Source organism: Trematomus bernacchii, unplaced genomic scaffold (genome assembly GCF_902827165.1).
Source record: "Trematomus bernacchii unplaced genomic scaffold, fTreBer1.1, whole genome shotgun sequence".
Lineage (NCBI taxonomy): Eukaryota > Metazoa > Chordata > Actinopteri > Perciformes > Nototheniidae > Trematomus > Trematomus bernacchii.
Window position 1 is genome coordinate 7,408,123 of NW_022987851.1, and position 20,406 is coordinate 7,428,528.

General features: G+C 39.8%; 1 protein-coding gene across 6 annotated transcripts; it reads left to right on the forward strand.

The window, feature by feature from the left end:
* Positions 1 to 7,574: 7,574 nt before the first annotated feature.
* On the forward strand, positions 7,575 to 19,694 carry postnb (periostin, osteoblast specific factor b). 6 transcript variants are annotated; one of them, XM_034113186.1, is made up of 22 exons: positions 7,575 to 7,726; positions 8,240 to 8,338; positions 11,155 to 11,219; positions 11,436 to 11,593; positions 11,675 to 11,839; positions 11,928 to 12,074; positions 12,326 to 12,467; positions 13,335 to 13,547; positions 13,664 to 13,798; positions 14,434 to 14,582; positions 14,793 to 14,929; positions 15,109 to 15,239; positions 15,339 to 15,469; positions 15,660 to 15,762; positions 15,853 to 15,920; positions 16,262 to 16,307; positions 16,406 to 16,435; positions 16,938 to 17,246; positions 17,331 to 17,378; positions 18,163 to 18,228; positions 18,317 to 18,355; positions 19,064 to 19,694. In XM_034113186.1, the coding sequence occupies exons 1-22, from the start codon at positions 7,608 to 7,610 to the stop codon at positions 19,090 to 19,092; spliced, it is 2,529 nt and encodes an 842-aa protein (XP_033969077.1). In that variant the 5' UTR covers positions 7,575 to 7,607; the 3' UTR covers positions 19,093 to 19,694. The 6 variants fall into 6 exon arrangements, with proteins under 6 accessions (XP_033969077.1, XP_033969078.1, XP_033969080.1 ...); XM_034113187.1 differs by having other exon boundaries at positions 7,608 to 7,726; positions 18,320 to 18,355; XM_034113189.1 differs by having other exon boundaries at positions 7,608 to 7,726; positions 16,938 to 17,012.
* Positions 19,695 to 20,406: the final 712 nt, after the last annotated feature.

Consider the following 20,406-nt stretch of genomic DNA (forward strand, 5'->3'; position numbering starts at 1 on the left):
CTGACATGTACAACTGACACTTTACTTACATTTAAAATATTTCTATTTAATGTTATGTCTTGAGAGTGCAATAAAGAAAACCGACATGGCGATTAAGCTTATTTCTCCTGACACTTTATCTTTTGTGACCTGTGTAGCATCCTATACATCACATGTAAGTGATTATTCTGATACCATCATGTTTCATCGGTTATAAACTGGCAAAGCTTTATTTGTCATTTATTTGTCATTTATTTATCATCAATGTTGCAACCTTGTGGGGGAATGGCAGGGGCACATACACAAATATGACAATTTATATAATTTTAAATATTATTTGACCTAAACTTTTAATTCCCCCCATTTCACACAACACAACATGGAGTCCACTATGGGCCAAAACTAACATGTATGTTTGCATAGTGTTTATGGCAGACGGATGCAGTGGGTCTCAGGAAGATATATAATAAAGGTGGGTTTGCTGCTGAGACTCCCTACAGCTGGGAGTTTATTTTATATTGTTATTACTGTTATTATATAGTACAACTGACACTTTATTTTATATTGACAATGTTTACTGACATGTACAACTGACACTTTAGTTACATTTAAAATATTTCTATTTAATGTTATGTCTTGAGAGTGCAATAAAGAAAACCGACATGGCGATTAAACAGATCCTGTATCAGTTTTTCTTCTTCTCTTGTTTTGTAGCGGGTTGCAAACAACTTTAAGGTGCTTACCGCCACCTACTGTACTTGTAATCTTCCCTCAGGGAAAAGTACTCCGGTGTGAACGCGATCTGTACTAAGTACCCTGGGGTTAAAAGCGCCAGGGCTCTTAGTGCCGGAACTAAGTACAGGAAAGTACTTGGTGTGAACGCGGCTAATAATAGCTAAAAAGGATCTAATGACATTAAAACATAGCTCTGAAAGGGGATATTCTGCATGTTGATTTTTATTTGATTACCAATTAACTTAGATTGGGAATTTACAACTTTACATTTAAAGACTTTCTAGGTCTTCCTTTCCAGTACTTATATGCAGAGGAGGAAGAAGTACTCAGATATTGTACTTGAGTTCATTTCATTTCAAACCTTTATTTATCCAGGTGTATCCCATTGAGATCATTGATCTCTTTTTCAAGGGAGACCTGCTCAAGTAGGTTCCACATGAAACATAAAAAACATAAACAGAACAACAAAAAGGACATCATGCAGCGTCATTACAGGGATTACAATTTACATAACTATCCACATGAACAGGTACCAACAGCTTCCGATTGAGTAGCATCCAACCGAGCTTTAAAAACATTTAGTGGCACCAGATTGCTCAGTTTCCATTTCAATTGCAGACTATTCCAAGACAGTGGAGCTGCGCATCTAAATGCTATCTTCCCTAAGACAGTCCTAGCAGTTGGCACATTTAATAAAATGTACCAGAGTGTAGGAATACTCTGTTACAAGTAAAAGTCCTTTATTCAAAATGATACTCAGGTCAAAGTACAAAAGTATTAGCATAAATATTGAAGTTCCAAAAGTAAAAGTACTTCTTATGCAAATGTGTCCATTTCAGATGCAAGTGTTATCACAGCTGGTAAAGGGGCAGTTTGAATGACTTTGTATACTGCAGGGTCGTTTGTTCAAGGTTCAAGGTTCTTTATTGTCAATCTGACATAGCTACAGAGTAATTATGTAGTTGAAAATCTTATGTCACAGGCTTCTCCAACAATATAACATAATAACAATAAGAGCAAGAGCAATACAAAAAGAAAAATGGTTATAAAATAAAGTGATGATGTGGAATAGTGCAGTACGAGTCTATATACAAGTTATTGGAATGATATATATATATATTAGGTATTAGATACATATTATTGAGTAGCTGAAGAATGTTTTGAAGTTGTTTCAACAGTTCAATTTTTTAACAGTCTCACTGCCCGCGGGAAGCAACTGTCTCCGAATCTTCTTGTCCTTGCCAGGATGCTGCGGTAACGTCTGCCAGACGGCAACAGAAAGAACAGTTTGTGGCTGGGGTGATGGGGGTCTTTGATAATCCGTAGTGATTTCTTCCTGAGCCGCTGGGAGTAAAGGTCCTCCATGGATGGCAGCTCCGTCCTGGTGATGTGCTGTGCTGTTTTCACCACCCTCTGTAAAGCCTTACGATCGAGGTCGGTGCAGCTGCCGTACCAGGCCGTCATGCTGCCAGTGAGGATACTCTCTATCGTGCACCTGTAGAAGTTGCAGAGTATCCTGGAATCCATTTTGAACCTCCTCAACCTGCGGAGGAAGAAGAGCCGCTGTCAAGCTTTCTTGGTGATGGTGGTGGTGTGAAGAGACCATGTCAGGTCCTCGGTGATGTGGACCCCAAGGAACCTGAAGCTTTTGACTCTCTCCACCGTAGTCCCATTGATGGCGATGGGGGCGTGTCCCTCTCCCTGCTGCTTCCTGTAATCCACAATCAGCTCTTTTGTTTTGCTGATGTTGAGATGGAGGTTGTTATCCTGGCACCAAGATGTCAGGTTTTCGACCTCCTCTCTGTACGCCGTCTCGTCATCGTCTGTGATCTGGCCGATGACGGTCGTGTCATCAGCAAACTTCACGATGGTGTTGGAGCTGTGTGTGGCCACGCAGTCGTGAGTGAACAGGGAGTAGAGGAGAGGGCTGAGCACGCAGCCTTGAGGGGCACCGGTGTTGAGAATCAGGGTGGAGGATGTGATGTTTCCCACCCGCACTGCCTGGGGTCTGCCCGTCAAGAAGTTCAAGATCCAGTCACAGAGGGCGCTGTTGAGCCCGAGGTCTCTGAGCTTGATGGCCAGCTTGGAGGGCACAATGGTATTGAATGCTGAACTGTAGTCAATGAACAGCATTCTCACATATGTGTTCCTGTTCTTCGGTTCCAGGTGTGAGAGGGCAGTGTGGAGGGTGAGGGCTATGGCGTCGTCTGTGGACCTGTTTGCTCTGTAGGCAAACTGCAGGGGGTCCAGAGATTCAGGGAGGGAGGAGGTGATGAATGATTTGACTAACCGCTCAAAGCACTTCATTATGATGGAGGTGAGTGCTACTGGGCGGTAGTCGTTGGGGCAGGTGATTATTGTCTTTTTCGGGACAGGAACGATCGTGGAGTGTTTGAAGCATGTGGGGACTACAGACTGCAACAGGGACCTGTTGAAGATGTCTGTGAACACCTCTGCCAGCTGAACTGCACACACCCTGAGAACACGGCCAGGGATGCCATCAGATCCAGGAGCCTTGTGTGGGTTAACCCTTTTAAAGGATTTACACACATCTGCCCTGTTTAAAACAAAAGGGCAGGGCTCTAGCTCCTGGTCCCTCTGTACCTCCACAGCCTGGCTGCTCTCAAAGCGTGCAAAAAAACTGTTCAGCTCATCTGGGAGAGATGCGCACGCAGACACTCCCGCAGCACCCCCCGCTGCTCCTTTGTAGTCAGTCATTGTCCTTAGTCCCGCCCACATGTTCCTGGTGTTACAGCCTTTGAAGTCAGATTCCACCTTCTCTTTGTACTGTCTCTTTGCATTGCTGATTGCTCTCCGGAGATCATACCTAGATTTCCTGTACTCCTCCAAATCTCCAGCTCTGTGCGCGATAGTGCGCGCTTTCAGCTTGCCGCGCACATCGGAGTTTATCCAGGGCTTTTGATTTGGGAATGTCCGTACACAAACCTTCGGTACCACGTCATCGATGCATTTCCCAATGTAGCAGATGACAGTGTCCGTGTGTGTGTTGATGTTGTTGTCCTCAAACACACTCCAATCCGTAGATGCAAAGCAATCCTGCAGTGCTGCATCTGACTCCTCGCTCCATCGCTGTACTGTCCTTGTTACCGGTCTGTCCCTTTTAAGTTTCTGCTTGTAAGCAGGCAGCAGCAGCAGTGAGATGTGGTCTGATTTGCCGAAGGGAGGGCGAGGGAGAGCCTTATATCCATTTCGGAAAGGGGAATAAACATGGTCCAGTATGTTTCCCCCGCGCGTCGGGCCGCTGATATGTTGGTAATATTTTGGCAAAACCTTCTTCATGTTGGCGGTGTTGAAATCTCCGGCCACAACGAACGCCGCATCTGGCCGTGAAGTCTCGGTTTTATCAATAATCCCAAACAGCTGATCGAGTGCCGTGTTGTTGTCGGCGAGCGACTGCGGGGGGATATACACTGCTGTTATCACAACAGATGTGAATTCCCTCGGCAGATGGAAGGCCCGACATGAGATCATGAGATGCTCTAGATGAGCGGAACAGTCCGAAGAAATAATCTTCACATCTGAGCACCAGTTGTTATTAGTCATTACACACACACCGCCTCCCTTACTTTTCCCCGAGTTAGCAGTCCGGTCCTGACGAAAAATAGAGAATCCATCAGGAACAATGGCGGAGTCCGGGATAGCGGGGTTGCCAAGTCTCAGTGAGAATTAACACGTTACAGTTCTTAATGTCCCGTTGAAAAGCAATCCGGCTTCTGAGTTCATCTAGCTTATTTTCAATGGATTGAACATTAGCCAGTAGAATACTCGGAAGAGGGGGTCGGTTCTCTCGTTTCCTCAGTCTGACCAGCAGCCCGGCCCGGCATCCACGCTTTGTTTACTTCTTGCGTCTCTCAGGTAGAACAGCAACAGGTAGCCATGGCGAATCTCCATTGTCTGTCGGAGGGTTATTATTGTCCACGAAGTTTCGCAATTGAAGAAGTTCCTCTCTGCTATATTGTATGGCAGAGTAGGTGCGGTCGGCTTGCATGTTGCGAACCATGTTAAAAGTAAAACGGCAAAAGTAAAATAAATATGTACAAAATACGAAAATGGGCAAAGTTGGAGAGGAGCACAAAGACGATACGGCCATCTTCACCGGCGCATCACACGCAACTTTGTGAATGTACTCCAAGTGTAACTAAAGTATTTTTTAAGTTTTTACTTTATTTCACATTATTAATCCAAATGTTAAAAGTAACTAAAGGAATTCAATTATTGTAGTGGATTAAAAGTACTTACTCTCTCAAAATTGTACTGAAGTACAGTACTTGAGTAAATACGTAGTTACTTAACATCACTGCTTATAAGAACTTCAGAACGTGCCAGTCGTCACCTCACCGTTCTTTCTTAATTACATATTTAGCTTGTGTTTATATGTAACTACTTACCAAGTGCTGTCTACTGATGTATAATATGCATCACAGACCAAGGCTGCACTGCAGCAGCCAAGGTTCAACTCCGACCCATGTGCCTTTTCTGTTGTCACCTCTCCATCCCCCTTTTCTGTCCCTCTCCAGCTATGCTATCGATAAAAGGCAGAAAACTCAACATAAAAAAATAGGAAAACCTGTGCAGAACTTGCAATGGAAGCTGTATTAATAACAGCTCATGTTTTAACCTACAATCAATAACATTGAGTTTATTTGTGTGACAGTAAATACTGTATACTGCTATACCTAATAGTTATAAGCTATTATTAAAGCAGTAAATGATCAGTTGTTGGTGTTGTGCTTTTGAAGTTAGGCTTACTGTATTTGCCCAGATAATCTAATTTACACCTTTTATAGCTTGAAGCTGCCAACACTTGGGAGCATGACGTCTTTAGATTCCTGTTACCATAGCAGCTGAGCGCAAATCATTTATCAAGAAAAGCTTATTACAGACTTGTAGTATGTGTTTATCTGGAAAGCTCATTCAAATGTGACTTTACCTTACATTTCCACATAAAGAAGAATACTACAAAGACACAAAGAGAAGAAACTGTAATCAGGATCAATTGTAGCTACTTTATCTAATCTTTGTAACACATGTGGTGTTGGTAGTTGGTGAAAGTAACTGAATAGAGAGGGTTCAGATTCAAATTGTGAAAGCATGCTGCGTTTTATTATCACTGCAGCGATTTCATCTGTACATATATTATTCCTTGAAAGTGAGTGCAGAGTCTTCAGTTCCAAAATTGGCTACTCCTTGGAATGTTGAGATTGTAAAGTTAATTTATTCCAGTCTTTGGGAGATTTTATGTGCAAGTGTTCTTCTAAAGGTCTTGACTAATCAAGTTCATAAGAGGCTTACAGCTTTCAAAGTATCATAGTTTGAATGTGTTTTGCTGTGGTTTAGTCTACACATATTGTACACAAGCATAGGCAAAGGCACTGGTTCTCAGTCTCAGATATGTGCTGAATTTCGATCCTGGGTCTGTTTTGAGGGGATTCTGCCTGTTGTTCACCATTCATTGACTCCGTCGGCATGGAGGACATTACTTTCTTGCTCACATCTGTCTGGCCTGGAGGTTTAGCAACATGTGGGAGATTGTCTGGTGTAAGTGATGCCACTTGGGTATGCTATCAGCAACATCACCCACTGGTAAGGCTTAACAACAGATGCACTTTAAGAGTTTATAATCTTTGATGCCATGGGTCATTTTGCTTGTTAGTTAGGTACCAAACAGTTATAATAGCAAATTGCTGAGTAATGCATGACATGTGTGCTCATGCTGTTTTTAAATTGTACCTTATCCTTTTTTTTTGACCAAATCTGGGTTTTGACTTTGTGCTTATGTGAGCCAATTCACACACTATTAACTTAGTGTTTTGTTTGTAGTTGTAGCCAAGATACAATTGATAACATGAAAGTATGAATGTCTGTGTCCTGTTAGTTCTTACAAGATCATGTTTATTGGATTTAAAACAGAAAATGTACTTTGGAATAACATCTGGGTGTTACGGTTGGATGTCTGGTTCTTGGCTTACTAAGTTTTAATACTTCAAAATACTAACTAATCTCAGTAATTTTTCCCTCTCCAATGTCATAATGATTATGTGAAAATATTATCCATGAAAGATAGTGATGTGAGACTGACTGCCTGCAGTCCCTACCACCACTAGGTGGAGCAAACTACACTCTGAAGTATTTATTCAGTCAGATTATGCAATGGTTCTTTGTTTGCAGTCCAAATAAGTGACACTTTAACAGGCAAGATGCATTTGGATTCAGTGTCCCATCTGCTCATTTTGTATGTCTCTTTATGTGATGCTCATTTTCAGTGCTCTAAAAAATATGCAAAGCTATTTTGTAGCAGAACACTTGGAAGTGTAGTAATTTGAGACATGTTACACTTTCTTGAGATGTTACATTTAAATCTATTAAATAACAAAAGTAATGTGCCCTGATAATTTGCCTTATTTTCAATTCAATGCAATCTTCCTTGAGTAAAAGTGTTCGCTGTGATGTGGCTACATGTATTAAAACAAGTGGAATAAACACATTTAGAATGTTTCACCATACAAAGCCTCTTCTTTTAGCAATGCATATAAATGTGTGTGCCTTTTAAATGTGTATTAAAGAAGATTGTCAAAGACTAAAAGAACATTTTATGAATGTAATTGTGTTCCCATGTTCTTTGTGTTAATGACCCTCCGTAAATTATTTAATATGGGAGATAATCCACTAATTACAACACATTTTAATTAATCACACACACAAGAAAGGAAAAGGCTTGGTAGATACAAATGAACAAATGTTCTGGGTGGTCCATGCATGCACAAAATGTTGCCATCCTCCTTGAGTGAAGGGTGAGACTTGTGGTATATAAACTCCCACTCCGAGTCTGCTCCCACAATCTGGGTCTGGAGGGGCTAGCTTAGAGACCAAGGATGAAGCTCCTTTTTGTAGCTGCCTTTGCACTTTTTGTGCTTTCTGCATTTGACAAGGCTGACTCTTCAGCTTATGACAAGATAGTTGCCCATAGTCGCATCAGGGCAAGAAAACAAGGGTAAGATTCATATTTTTCATTATGGTTAAATTGTAATTGGATTATTGCATTTTTAACACCCTTGTGATCCCATGTTTGATTACTTTCCATGCAATGGTGATGTGCCTTGCATTAAAAGCATCAGTTATTCATTTGATTTCTGCATGTTCTGTTTTTCTATGTAATCGGATATATAGTGCAGTCACAATAGTTTCACATACATTGCTCATAATATGATATTACATCTCACTTTGTAAAGGAGTAAGAAGTGTTATAGTTTTTCAAATGATTTCTTAAATCTTGCAAACCAATATCATAGTCAGCAGGAGTGGATGTTGTGATAATGATTTATATTTGCCTGTCTGGTCTCATAAGCATCAAGGGTAGTTGCAAAAATAATTACTCATTCTTGACAGTGTCTTCCCAGCATGTCTGTTTTTTACTTTTAAATGTGGATTGTTTCCATAATATTTCCCATGTGCTTTGCCTGCCAATAATAATTCATCACTTTTTTTTACCCTCAATTCTCCTCAGACCCAATGTCTGCGCACTCCAACAATTCATGGGGACCAAGAAGAAGTACTTCAGCACTTGTCGTAATTGGTACCGCGGGTCTATCTGTGGAAAGAAAGCGTAAGTGTTGTTTCGTGTTTCCAATAGGACAAGTTGCCCATCCTAAAATTACAAGCACATGTAATGACTAAATAGTTTAACCTGAACATCAGTTGGAAATACTGCATATATTCTGTATTGCGTGCCTGCTTCTTTAAGGGTTTTCATGGAAACTTTAATGTTTCCATAGAGACAAACATCTGTTATCTTACTTTGAATGATTCCGCCGCTTAAAATGAAAAACACATTTGTGGAGGCAGTCCTGAATTCTTTGTTTTGGAGACTGTCCTATTTCATCCCTCGATCGTCGTTGAAAGCCACAGTGGTGAACCTCTGATTCCAGTATATGATGTGGCTGTGAAATGTTGACTATATTCACGAATGGAAAATATCAATTAATTTCTTTCAATCATTCCAGTCAACCTCTTTTCCTCTTTTTGTTCCAGTCCCCTCAGTTCCCATCCCTCTCACACCCACAAGCATATACATTAAGTCTTAGTACTCCAAATAGACCTGGCTTCTTTACATTAATAATACAAAATACACACTTAAATGTAATGGTAAACTGATGCAATGGTCTACTGAAAGCAAAACCATAGGTATTGCAAATAGATTCCAGTTTGAGTTGAGCAAATGTTTATATTAGCTGATGAACTTAGCTTGGTTACTTTAGTTGGGCGATCAAAGATTCATTGAAAACACATTAGATATCGTGTCAAAGATCATATTACCTTACCAAACCCAACCTACAGTATTACCCTCCCATCTTTCCTCCCACCCTTTCTTCTACAAGCTCTGAAGATGTTTCCCACCATTTCGGAAAACACAATGCCAAGTTAAATACGTGTTTCAGTTCAATTACATCAGACATTTCACAGGAACTGATTTAAAAGCAGCTGTAGATGTTGCCTTTGGAAGAGTATACAAACCTTTGACATTATCAGTTTCTCTGATTTAGAAAAAAAAGGACAAGAACCTTTATATCAAATATATTTAGGTACATTGAAGGTTACATTTTGTATAAAATATGAGATATCTCCTACTATACCTAAGAAGTTACAGAAAGGAACCATCTTGAACATATAACATAATAAAGTCTAACTTACTGTTAGTTTATAACTTGATTTAGCCAGCCAGAATACACTTCTACTTATCTGATTCAACAAGTGAAAATTATTCTGCTTACAAAGCAGCTCTGTCTCAAAGAAAACCCTGTACAACCAAACTGCTTATTAGTGATGGGTTGAATTGGAATAAAGCCACATAAAACATTTTGTGTTTGGGAAAGTGTTCATGGTCTATGTGGAACAGTTATTTTATAGAGATGCTGACAAGTCAAAAGTTTCCAACACTATGATCCCTCTGTGTGGGAAAGCAATGTAGCGAGGGTTTCGCTGACTCTGCCGGAACAGGGCTTGTGTGATCTCATCCCAGTCCCTCCGACTCCATTCAACTATGATTAAATTATAGTGGTTCAAGCAGTGCAGTTTGCCATGACCCAGAAGCTTTGGTCTGTACCCTGTCTGAGACAGTTAACACATGTTTTAACTTAAAGCGTAATGCTTTTATTGAAGGGTTTATAATTCCACTACTGTAGGTTTTTGCCCAAGAGCAACTATTCACAATGATTGCATCTATAGCATGTTTTAAGTTGTGTGATCTTTCAATCCAGTTAAGACTTTGTATCTTACCATATTGCCTAATTCACTTAGTCCGTTTTGAACTAAACATGGCAAACATATGGCACTTTCCTGGTGTGGGAAACCGCTGATAAAGAGGAACTGGTAGACCTTGGGACACTCCTTATCTTCCTCCTACTTTTCTGTTCTGATCAACAAGTACTCCTATACACTTTTAAGACAATCAAATGTAATGCTACGTGTCACATAGTGCCAATTTTAAGCAAAAAATCTGGAGGGGGGGAGCAGCTTATTTGTTATAGTTTTCTAACAAAAAATCTTGGCAGTCTAAAGTAATAAACTCCCCAGCCAACTCTGGACGCATTTGGTATTGTTAACCACTACTATATATATATGTGGTTTATTTGTATTGTTGCATACCTGTTAGTTACTTGAGGTAAAATGTTCATCTGCAAATGTCTTTTTTTCCAAAAGCTGGAAACAATGAAATAGTTCCAACATGTTTAAACCTGCTGATGCAAGGGGTACTGTTTTGGCATATTTATATGTAGCAGCTGCAGTTTTACTATCCTACTCGGGCTACAGTGTCCAGTGCTGATTACAGTGCGTAGAAAGCAGAAAGGTATTCCTAAATGTTTGTACAACAGTAAATACAAATGTTTCATTTGTATCTTTTATAAATCACAATTATCCTTGTCTGTAAAAAGGTCTGATTCAGTTGAATGATGTAATTCAGTTTAATTCACCAGTTTTTATAATTACCATCAAACCCTTTTTCAGGGTGTCAACCAAAATTAACTTAAACTCAACTGTAATTACAGCAGGTTCTCTAGGCATGACATGTTAATGTGGCTGAGGTTAGCCAAATGCCAAGTAGAGTCCAAACTAACTGCTTAACTTCAAACAGGAGGTCTTGGTTATGTAAATCTACTACTGTAACGGTAGCAGCCATCTCCATTAGGTTTTGGCTAGTTGTAGGATCCCATGATGTATGTGGGTAATGTAGGAGATAATGAGTAACATCTGGAAACAATGAACACAGTAAACCACTGTGAAATGATGGATCAGTTCACAACATGGCAGCCAGAAAATGTCTCACACATCTATGTTGAAAGAGGCTTGAAAACAGCATGTGAAATGATGTTTTACTGAATTGAGATGATACCCACGTTTGTGATCCATGTGTGTTGCCTGCAGGACTGTGCTTTATGAGTGCTGCCCAGGGTACATGAAGCTGGAAGGCATGCGTGGATGCCCTGCAGGTACAGTGCTACGATGTTGTACATGTTTAAAGGTTAGATGAGGTTATTTCCTCCAACTGTAGAGCAGCTGTGAGCTATTTATGAAATGAATCCAAACAAACAGAAAAAGGTTGGTGTAGCATATTGTCAACGCATAAATAGTCTTTCTTTCAAGTATTTTATAAGAATGGCAGACAGACCTCTAATAATGCTTATTTTATACATATTATTTCTTAGTGGCCCCGATCGACAATGTGTATGGCACCTTGGGTGTGGTGAAGGCCACCTCAACCCAAAAATACTCTGACTTCTCTAAACTGAGGCCTGAGATTGAGGGATCTGGATCGTTTACCATCTTTGCCCCCAGCAATGATGCATGGGAGCTTTTGGATGAAGTGAGTCAAAAGCAAAACCAAAATCTTTGTTTTGGCTCTTTTTCTTTTTGGTTTTAAAATGTCCTTCTCTTCATCTTACAGGAAATGAGAAGCGCACTGGTCAACAATGTCAACGTTGAACTGTACAACGCTCTGCATTATCACATGGCCAACAAACGCCTCTTGACCAAAGATTTAAAGAATGGAATGACAGTCAGTTCCATGTACCATGACCTTGGTCTTCAAATAAATCATTACTCCAATGGGGTGAGTGTTATCATATAGTATTATCATAGCAGTCCCTTGTACTAGAAACACTTTAGTGGTATAACATTGATGTGAATGTTTTGTGCAGGTGGTGACTGTGAACTGCGCCAGGATTATCTATGCTAACCAGATTGCCAGCAATGGAGTTGTGCATGTCATTGACCGTGTTATCAGCGCTGTTGGCAGCACAATCCAGGATGTCATTGAGGTTAACGATGACCTGACAACCCTGAGTGTAAGTAAACCCAAACATTGATGAAATATTTGTAGCACTTCAAGAAACAAGGATTCTGAACAAAGTATGAAATAATTTAACACGTTTTCCAATTTCAATATAAGCATGAAGAGCAATATAGAAAATAAAGCAGATGCATAAATCAAAAACTGCAAAATTGTAAGGTTGTAATGTCTTGCTTTTGCAAATGTTTCCAGTGTATATATTGTATTTTGATGTTCACTAAAAGTAATTATGTGATAACAATTTAGGATGTGGCTCAAAACTCTGGTCTGTTGGAGAAGCTGGGTCAGCCAGGACATTTCACTCTCTTTGCTCCCACCAACGAAGCCTTTGAGACTCTTGGCAGTGAAGTGTTGGAAAGACTTCAGGGTGACAAGGAGGTCCTCAAAGGTAAACACGACTTGTTCTCAGAAGTGTCTCGCAGTTCTTTAGACCACTCACAGTCATATAAAACATTGTTGTTGAGACTGATGTTAATATTAGCTGTTGCAAATAGGGCCATACTTATATTGATTGATGAAGGTAAAGACAAAGAAATGCAATGATTCCCTGGCAGCCTTTTTCCTTGGCTTAATTCCCCATAAAGTGATGTTTCAACTTCCCCCAACTCAAAACAGATGGCGCCGCATTGAATCTGGAACTTAAACACATCTGGCAAGCTGTGCATGACAACGTTTTGTTAAAGCCTAATAAAAATACGTCTGAAGATTCAAGTAGTGCATTAAGTTCTCAATGAAGGTCAAACAAGGTTTAACACTTATGTGTCCTTAAATATTTTTTTCTTAAAAATATGCAAGAATAGTACCACTTTAATCTTTAATTAGAGAAGGTAAATACTTTAAATTACTCTAAGGTTTGAAAATCCTGGGGAAAAGAAACACCAAAAAGTGCAGAATCTCATACAAAACGTTCATGCAACACCGAGAGGCAGGAAACAGCTGCTTCATTGAGCAAACTGGTCGAATTGGCAACATCCCAAAATGTTTTATTAGCCCACAGTTCCCCTTATGATGTGAGACCAGATCAGACCATTTCACACAAAGTTAAACAGAACGGTGACGAAATCACAAGCCTTCTCAGTCGAGGACCCAAGGGATCTAAGGGTTCCTCAGGTTCCCAGGACGTTATATCCTCAGCTGCAACATAACATAAGAGAGGATATAAAACAGCCAATGCAGTCAACCAACCCACTCAAATAAACATCTACCCATATCCCTCAACCACATAATAATTCAAAACTTGGTCCTGCGTTTTCAGCTCTCCTGAATTTCCACATCCTGGACTCTGTCCAGTGCTCTGAGGCTATCATGGGTGGCACCTCCTACGAGACCCTGGAGGGCAACAACATTGAGATCGGCTGTGATGGCGAGAGTTTAACAGTCAATGGCATCAAGATGGTGCTCAAGAAGGACATTGTCACCACCAATGGTGTCATCCACCTTATTGATCAAGTGCTCATGCCAGACTCAGGTTAGACTTACACATTTTCCCCTTATTAATGATTACCCGATTTACTACATTAATACATATATTGTTTTTCTGTAATCCATATTTTAATGGTGTTTAAATTCCCTTTGCGCCTCAAGCTAAACAGGTGATGGAATTGGTTGGAAGTTCCCAGTCAACCTTTGGAGACATGGTGTCCGAGCTAGGCCTTTCTGCTTCCATGCAATCTGACGCTGAGTACACTTTGCTTGCCCCCCTCAACACTGTCTTCAATGGTGAGTAACATACTGGTGATTCAATAAAGCACGTCCCTATTTAGTTTGTGGCTGAAGACAAAGCCTGGGTCCATTTCACCTACTCTAGTCACATTCTGGAATAATTGGTGATATTTAGATTTGTTTTGTATTTACCCCTCATGTGCTGAAGTCATTAGTCAATATGTGTAAATGTATGGAGCTTTAGGGAAACTATACATTTGTTGGCACACTGCAGAAGCTTTATGCCATGTAACAGCAAGTGTCCACTCCCCCAGAGAACATTCCTGGACTTCACCCAAAGGGAGTAGAGATGATTTGTTTTTGCATCAAGAACGACAGAGAACACTTATCTTTGAAATGGTTTTAAATGGGTGTAAGGAATGCACTGGCAACAGCTGGATGTAACAGGAACAGGAATCATGTCTCGTGTGGTCCACCAACTGTGCAGTAAATCAAGTCACTGACAGCAGATGTGTCTTTGATCACACTTAGTTTTCCAGCTGCTGATCTTATGTTTTACATTATGTTTTAAATAATAAGAATATAAAAAAGCATTCATTGAGCTTAAGCCAATGAATCGGAAGGAAATGTGGAATGTTGCTGGTATGTTTACTCTTTTATAGGAAATATAAAACAATTGATTTCCTTTACAGATGAGGTGATGTCGATGGATCAGAGTCTGCTCAGAATTATCCTGGAGAACCACATCTTGAAGAGTAAGGTCGTCTTGGGACAGTTGTTTAACGGTCAGCTGCTGGAAACTATTGGAGGAAGATTTCTGAGGGTCTTCATCTATCGCTCGGTGCGTCTCCTTTTAAGTTGTGCCCAACAATTGTTGCTGGGTCTCACGAAACACAACCTATATTCACTCCATCTATAAATTACATAAGCGTCTTTATTATTATTTATTTATTATTTATAAAATATTTCAACTGCGATATTTGACGCAATCGTCAGATCTTTGAAACATACTTTAACATGAATACCCTTGACTTGTGGACTATTTTTCCAGGCTGTGTGCATTGAGAATGCGTGTCTAATAAGAGGCAGTAAAGAAGGAAGCAACGGGGCCCTTCATCTCATGAGAACTCTGTTGAAACCAGCGGAAAACACTATGTTTCAGATTCTGACAGAAAACGGAGGGTTCAAGTAAGTACAGAGCATTTATGTGGAAAAGTGACTGTGGTAGTCAAATGCAGCATAATACTCAAACCACATATTTCTGTATCTTTCCCTAAAACCCACATGGCACATAGTAATGACACAATGCTGTCCTTAGTGGTTTCTGTAACAGCGTAATAACTGTGTTTTTCTTCTCGTTGCTGCAGGATCTTTTTGTCTCTGATGGAAGATTCTGGCTTGACCGACCTGCTGAGACAGGAGGGAGACTTTACTCTGTTTGCCCCAAGCGACCAAGCTTTTGCTGGCTTGAGCAGCAGTGATTTGTCCTTGTTAAGGAGTATGTCTCTATATACAGTAGTCCTTCTATCGTTTAATGTGTTAAACCACAACCACGGAATGCATGTTGCTAGTTGATGGTTTGCCATCTTTTTTTCAGGTGACACCGATGCTCTCAGAACCATCCTTTTGTATCACTTCAATAATGGTATCTTCATTGGTGGTGGTTTGGAGTCTGGGGTGACAAACCTTCTGAAGTCCCTTCAGGGCAGCAACCTCAGAGTGATGTTTGTAAGTATTTAGCACAATAAGACTGATCTTATCTTAAGTCAATTAGTCATATACTTTAAGATCCATTTTCTGGTATTAATGTTCTTTGTTGTATCTTTAAGGATGACGCTATTAAAATGTGTTTAAATAATTCAGTAAAAGAATAATCATTTCATTTTTTGTTTTACTTGTTTGTAAATGTTTCCTTCAGGCAAACAGCTCAATGCAAGTGAACTCTGTCCTAGTCCCTGAATCTGATATCATGGCCACAAATGGAGTCGTTCACTTTGTCAACCAAGTCTTGTATCCTGGAGGTACAATTTACAAATCAAATGACGCACTCTCTTTTTTATTTTACTTTTGTAAAGGTCCAACCATAATTACCGCCCTGTGTTTTCTTTCAGATATCCCTGTTGGCAGCCAGGATTGGCTCATGCTATTGAAGAGGCTCATCAGTTACATGCAGATCAGGGTAAGAGATCAAAAAATTACTTATTTTTATTAAAGCTGTGAGGCTTATTAAATACAATGTGTAGTTTTCAAAATATAGGTGTTTGTTGTTTTAATTTCTTCTACGGCTGCCAAAATACAATTTATGTAACTCAACATAAATGACAAGAAAAGAATCAGCTTGAAAACCATCTGTTCAAAGCATCAAGCAGTGGTTTGGAACCAGGGTGTTATGACTGTGCTCAGCAGTTGGTTTATTTGTCTTTCACAGGGTAATCAATCACTGGAAATGAGCATGGTCCAACTTGAATCCCTGCTGTTAGGGTATAATCTGTAGTAAAATATTTCCTTCTTTTTTTGCAGTACATCTCAGGATTCAGATATCAGGAAATCCCCCTTACATTTATGAGTAAGTAGCGCAAATATGATGATTCTGGCTATGAAATACCATATTTTCTTTACATTCTTCACTGTCATTAATGGCTTAATATTTCCTGTCGTTATTAGAGAGGACCGTGACTCGTGTCATCCAAGAAGGTACAGTAGTTATGATTAAAGAGTATCATCATCATGTGATTCCTAATCAGTACAACACAGAATAGAATCGGGAAACGAATAGGAATGCTACTGCCTGTTAACTTGAAACATGTACTGATCAATCACCAACCATTTTAATTATTAATCCATCTTTTCACATATAGAAACATACAGTATTTGACAGCTGGAGTAGCAATAATCTGAGAGAGAAATAAGAAATCTCTTTTCTGCTTCTGGCTAATTGTGTACCAGTCAGCCATATAAACTGTTTTGAAACACAAACATGAAGCAACACGATTTATGAAAATAAAACAGCAGTGCAAGAATAGCCTACTATTTAAAAAAAAAAAAAAAAAAAAATGGCAGGAATAGATTACGAATCACGTTTAATTCAAAGCAAACCTTTCTGATGCAGTGAAGGGTCAGTTTTGTTGTGAAACCAGCGTACAACGGGAAAGCTCCTTGCCTTTCATAATGAAACATTTCTTCTTCGCTATTATAGTTCCTGATGAAAGGAAAGTTACAAGGGTTATCCAAGGGGAGCCCACTATCACCAAGGTTACCAGGGTCATTGAAGGTCAACCGTCCATCACCAAGGTCACCAGGGTCATTGAAGGTCAACCGTCCATCACCAAGGTCACCAGGGTAATTGAAGGTCAACCGTCCATCACCAAGGTCACCAGGGTCATTGAAGGTCAACCGTCCATCACCAAGGTCACCAGGGTCATTGAAGGTCAACCGTCCATCACCAAGGTCACCAGGGTAATTGAAGGTCAACCGTCCATCACCAAGGTTACCAGGGTCATTGAAGGTACATATATTTCAGTTAAATCAATACGTCAGTAGTTTTATATCATGTATCATCTAAAAGATTCATGAATGCTGTTGTCTGCAGGCCCTCAGTTCTCAAGCAGCTATGGCACCACCAACATAGCCCTGGATGGTGAGTACAACTTAATGAGATTTGAACAGAAATGTAAGGATTTAATAGTTTGTTTTTATAAACAATGGGGTTCATTGTCCTAGTTGTGTCACTATAATCATCAATGGTGTTCAGGTTCACAGTATTTTAAGTAATTTACTACAAGTAACCCCATAAATAAGGAATAACTACAATAACATTATGCTATGGTTACTAATGGCTGGGTGATTAAATGGAATTGAAATAAATAGGCAAATCTCCAGAGAATATAGCTGATTATCCATACAGTATGTTACAGTATGTATGTCCGGCAGTGGCTCAGTCAGTAGGGGCTTTGACTGTGAGCCGTAGGGTCGCCGGTTCAAGTCCCCGACCAGACCTAAAATATGGAGTGTGGACTTCTACTTGGAGAGGTCCCAGTTCACCTCCTGCCCTGCCGTGGTGCCCTTGAGCAAGGCACCGGACATCCCCCTTCCCCCCCTCACTCCCATTGCTCCCCGGGCGCTGTACAATAGCTGCCCACTGCTCCTAGTACTAGACTCCTGGTACTAGGATGGGTTAAAAGCAGAGAACAAATTTCACTGTGTGTGTGCTGTGTGCTCTGCATGTGTGACCATTAAAGAGGGTTTCATCCCTCCCAATTCAATTCAATTCAATTCAAAGATACAAGGTGTCTGTCATCATTGCTATATTAAGGCTGAAAAGCAACAATGTAACCTGATTCTTTTTTCAAGCAGAACAGAACAAAGCTCTTCTGTATAAAATAATTCGGTTTTACTTTAGAGATGTTTGCTTTTTTCTTCAGGAACTGACATTTCAGGTCTTACCATCACTGAAGAGGATAGTGATAGACTCGCCAGGATTATCCAAGGTGAGTTTTATTAGTTTGTACATCTCAGTAATTGGGAAAGAACAATTCGTAAAATATGTGTGACATATATGTTTGTTTGCCTTTATAGCAGGCAGTACAAGAAGAATTGGTTCTCGGAGAGGTGTAGGTAAAGGAAATGAACCAGTCCAAAAAAAACAGCTGCAATTTGTAATAAAAGCAGCTTGGAGCTAGTTCAGGCCGTTGTGTTGAGTCTGCTGTTTTGTTCACATGGCATATTCCTCTGCATTTATCCAATGCACCCCTTCAATCATAGTGTGTGTACTTAAAGGAATTATTTGACATTTTGGGAAATACACTTAAACTTCTCACTTTTTGGCTGAAATGTAGATGAGCAGATTAATACCACTTAATGATAATAATCGTCTCATCTAACTTTTGTCAATAAAGCAAATAAGCATATTTTCCAAAATGCCAAACTACTTTAAGGTAAATGTTGGCTGCTATCTCTTTTGCTGCCATGCTTGCCGCCACAACGCTCACGTGAAAGCTATGCTGTGACTTGGTGCTAATGCCCCTGCGGCTGCTGTTCATACTGTAATGCAGTTTATGAATCCCACATCCAACACAGCAAACCCTTGTAAGCTCAGTGTCCACACGCTTCTGTATGCGTAAAGATATTGACTCACTTCCCACTCCCTGCGGTGCTTGAAAAGTTTATTAACAGCTTGTATATTGGGTGAGCTTATTGTTTCCATTGCGATAGATGACATCAGCGCCATGATGCCGAGCTTCAATGCAGTTCATATTCAACATTATCATCATTCACTGATTGACTTGTATATATGGTTATATCCTTTACCTTTTTATTTACCAGCTGGCTCCAGGAGGAGAGCAAGAGACTGAGCATGAACGGATGAGGACGTTGTAGAAGAAGAAAGAGACACCAAACCAAGAGGTTGAGATTGTTGTTTTAATACAGGCAAAACGCCTAGAATGCCGGTGATTTGAAATATACTGTAGAAGGTATAATTGACAAAATCAAACCTTTTCTCGTAAACAATGTAATGGTGCTTTGAATGTATATCTATTTTGAGTGTGCTATGTCTAATAAAAAGTTCAGAATATGTAAGTGTGTGTTAAATGTTGGCAGTGCTTTAGGGGTAAAAAGCGAGTTAAGATAACAATAAAATGTTTTACATTCAAGCCATTAGAGTAGCTATAAAAAACATTTCAGTTCTAAACCTCTCTGTTTCTTTGCCAGAGGAGACGGTCAAAGCAAGTTGATTTTACTAGCTGTTTGGGAAGATTTATAAATGTCAGCAGAAATGATGTTGTGTCTCAGATTTAAACTGTTACATAAATGTTTGTATTCCTGTGGTTGGAAGTTGTTTAAGGTTTCATGTAAATGTTGTCTATGCTTGTATCATTAGGATCAATGTATTCAACTGCAGAGTTTTTTCTTTCCTATTTTGAAACATTTTCCAATAAACTGCTTTGAATATGAATATGACGATTTGAAAATTGTATTAGAAGAGATTGTTGTTTGGAGTAATTCTGAATGTACTTGGATGGCCAACAATAGTTCAGAAAAGAGAATCTAAAATATACAATCTCAATAACATGTCTACATTTTCCAAATAAAAATTCCTTAAAGTGGACCTATCATGCTATATTATAATAATATAGTGTAGGACCATACCTATACAAGGCATATTTATACTTTTTTTTTTTTTAAATACCAAACAGATCATGCATTTTAGCCATGCCTCATTTCGCTCAATTTGCACTTTTTTACCCGTTTTTGCAAGGGCTGATTCAGTGAGAACAGCACCACCTACAGGCCTGGCATATGTACTACAGCGTCTCCAGCGCTTTCGAACGGCAATGGCCGTGGCTGTCTCCTCCTGATTAGTGGAGTTGGCCCAATAGCCGTAGCGCCACTTCTGTGACGTCATTGAAGTGTTCAAATCTGGATCAGTTTTTATCAGATCCGTTGCAGCCCCTTTTTTAGAGATTTGGGTATGGAGGAAAATAGAGAATAAACACCGGGGACACATATTCATGTATAAAAGACGTACAAAAGTGCATTTTGCATGATAGGTCCCCTTTAAATTAGACGCTAACATTTCGGAGTCCGCCTCTTTAATGGGACAGTCATTTTTCTGTTTCTTTAAGAGGAAGCATGGAGGTCAACTTTCCAAAACTTTAAAGACGACA

Excerpts from the sequence above, each read along its gene's own strand:
- postnb (XM_034113186.1), top strand. The coding sequence starts at position 7,608 with ATGAAGCTCCTTTTTGTAGCTGCCTTTGCACTTTTTGTGCTTTCTGCA. Across the intron at positions 7,727-8,239 it reads ATCAGGGCAAGAAAACAAGG|ACCCAATGTCTGCGCACTCC; the intron begins GTAAGATTCATA and ends AATTCTCCTCAG. Across the intron at positions 13,548-13,663 it reads AGTGCTCATGCCAGACTCAG|CTAAACAGGTGATGGAATTG; the intron begins GTTAGACTTACA and ends TTGCGCCTCAAG.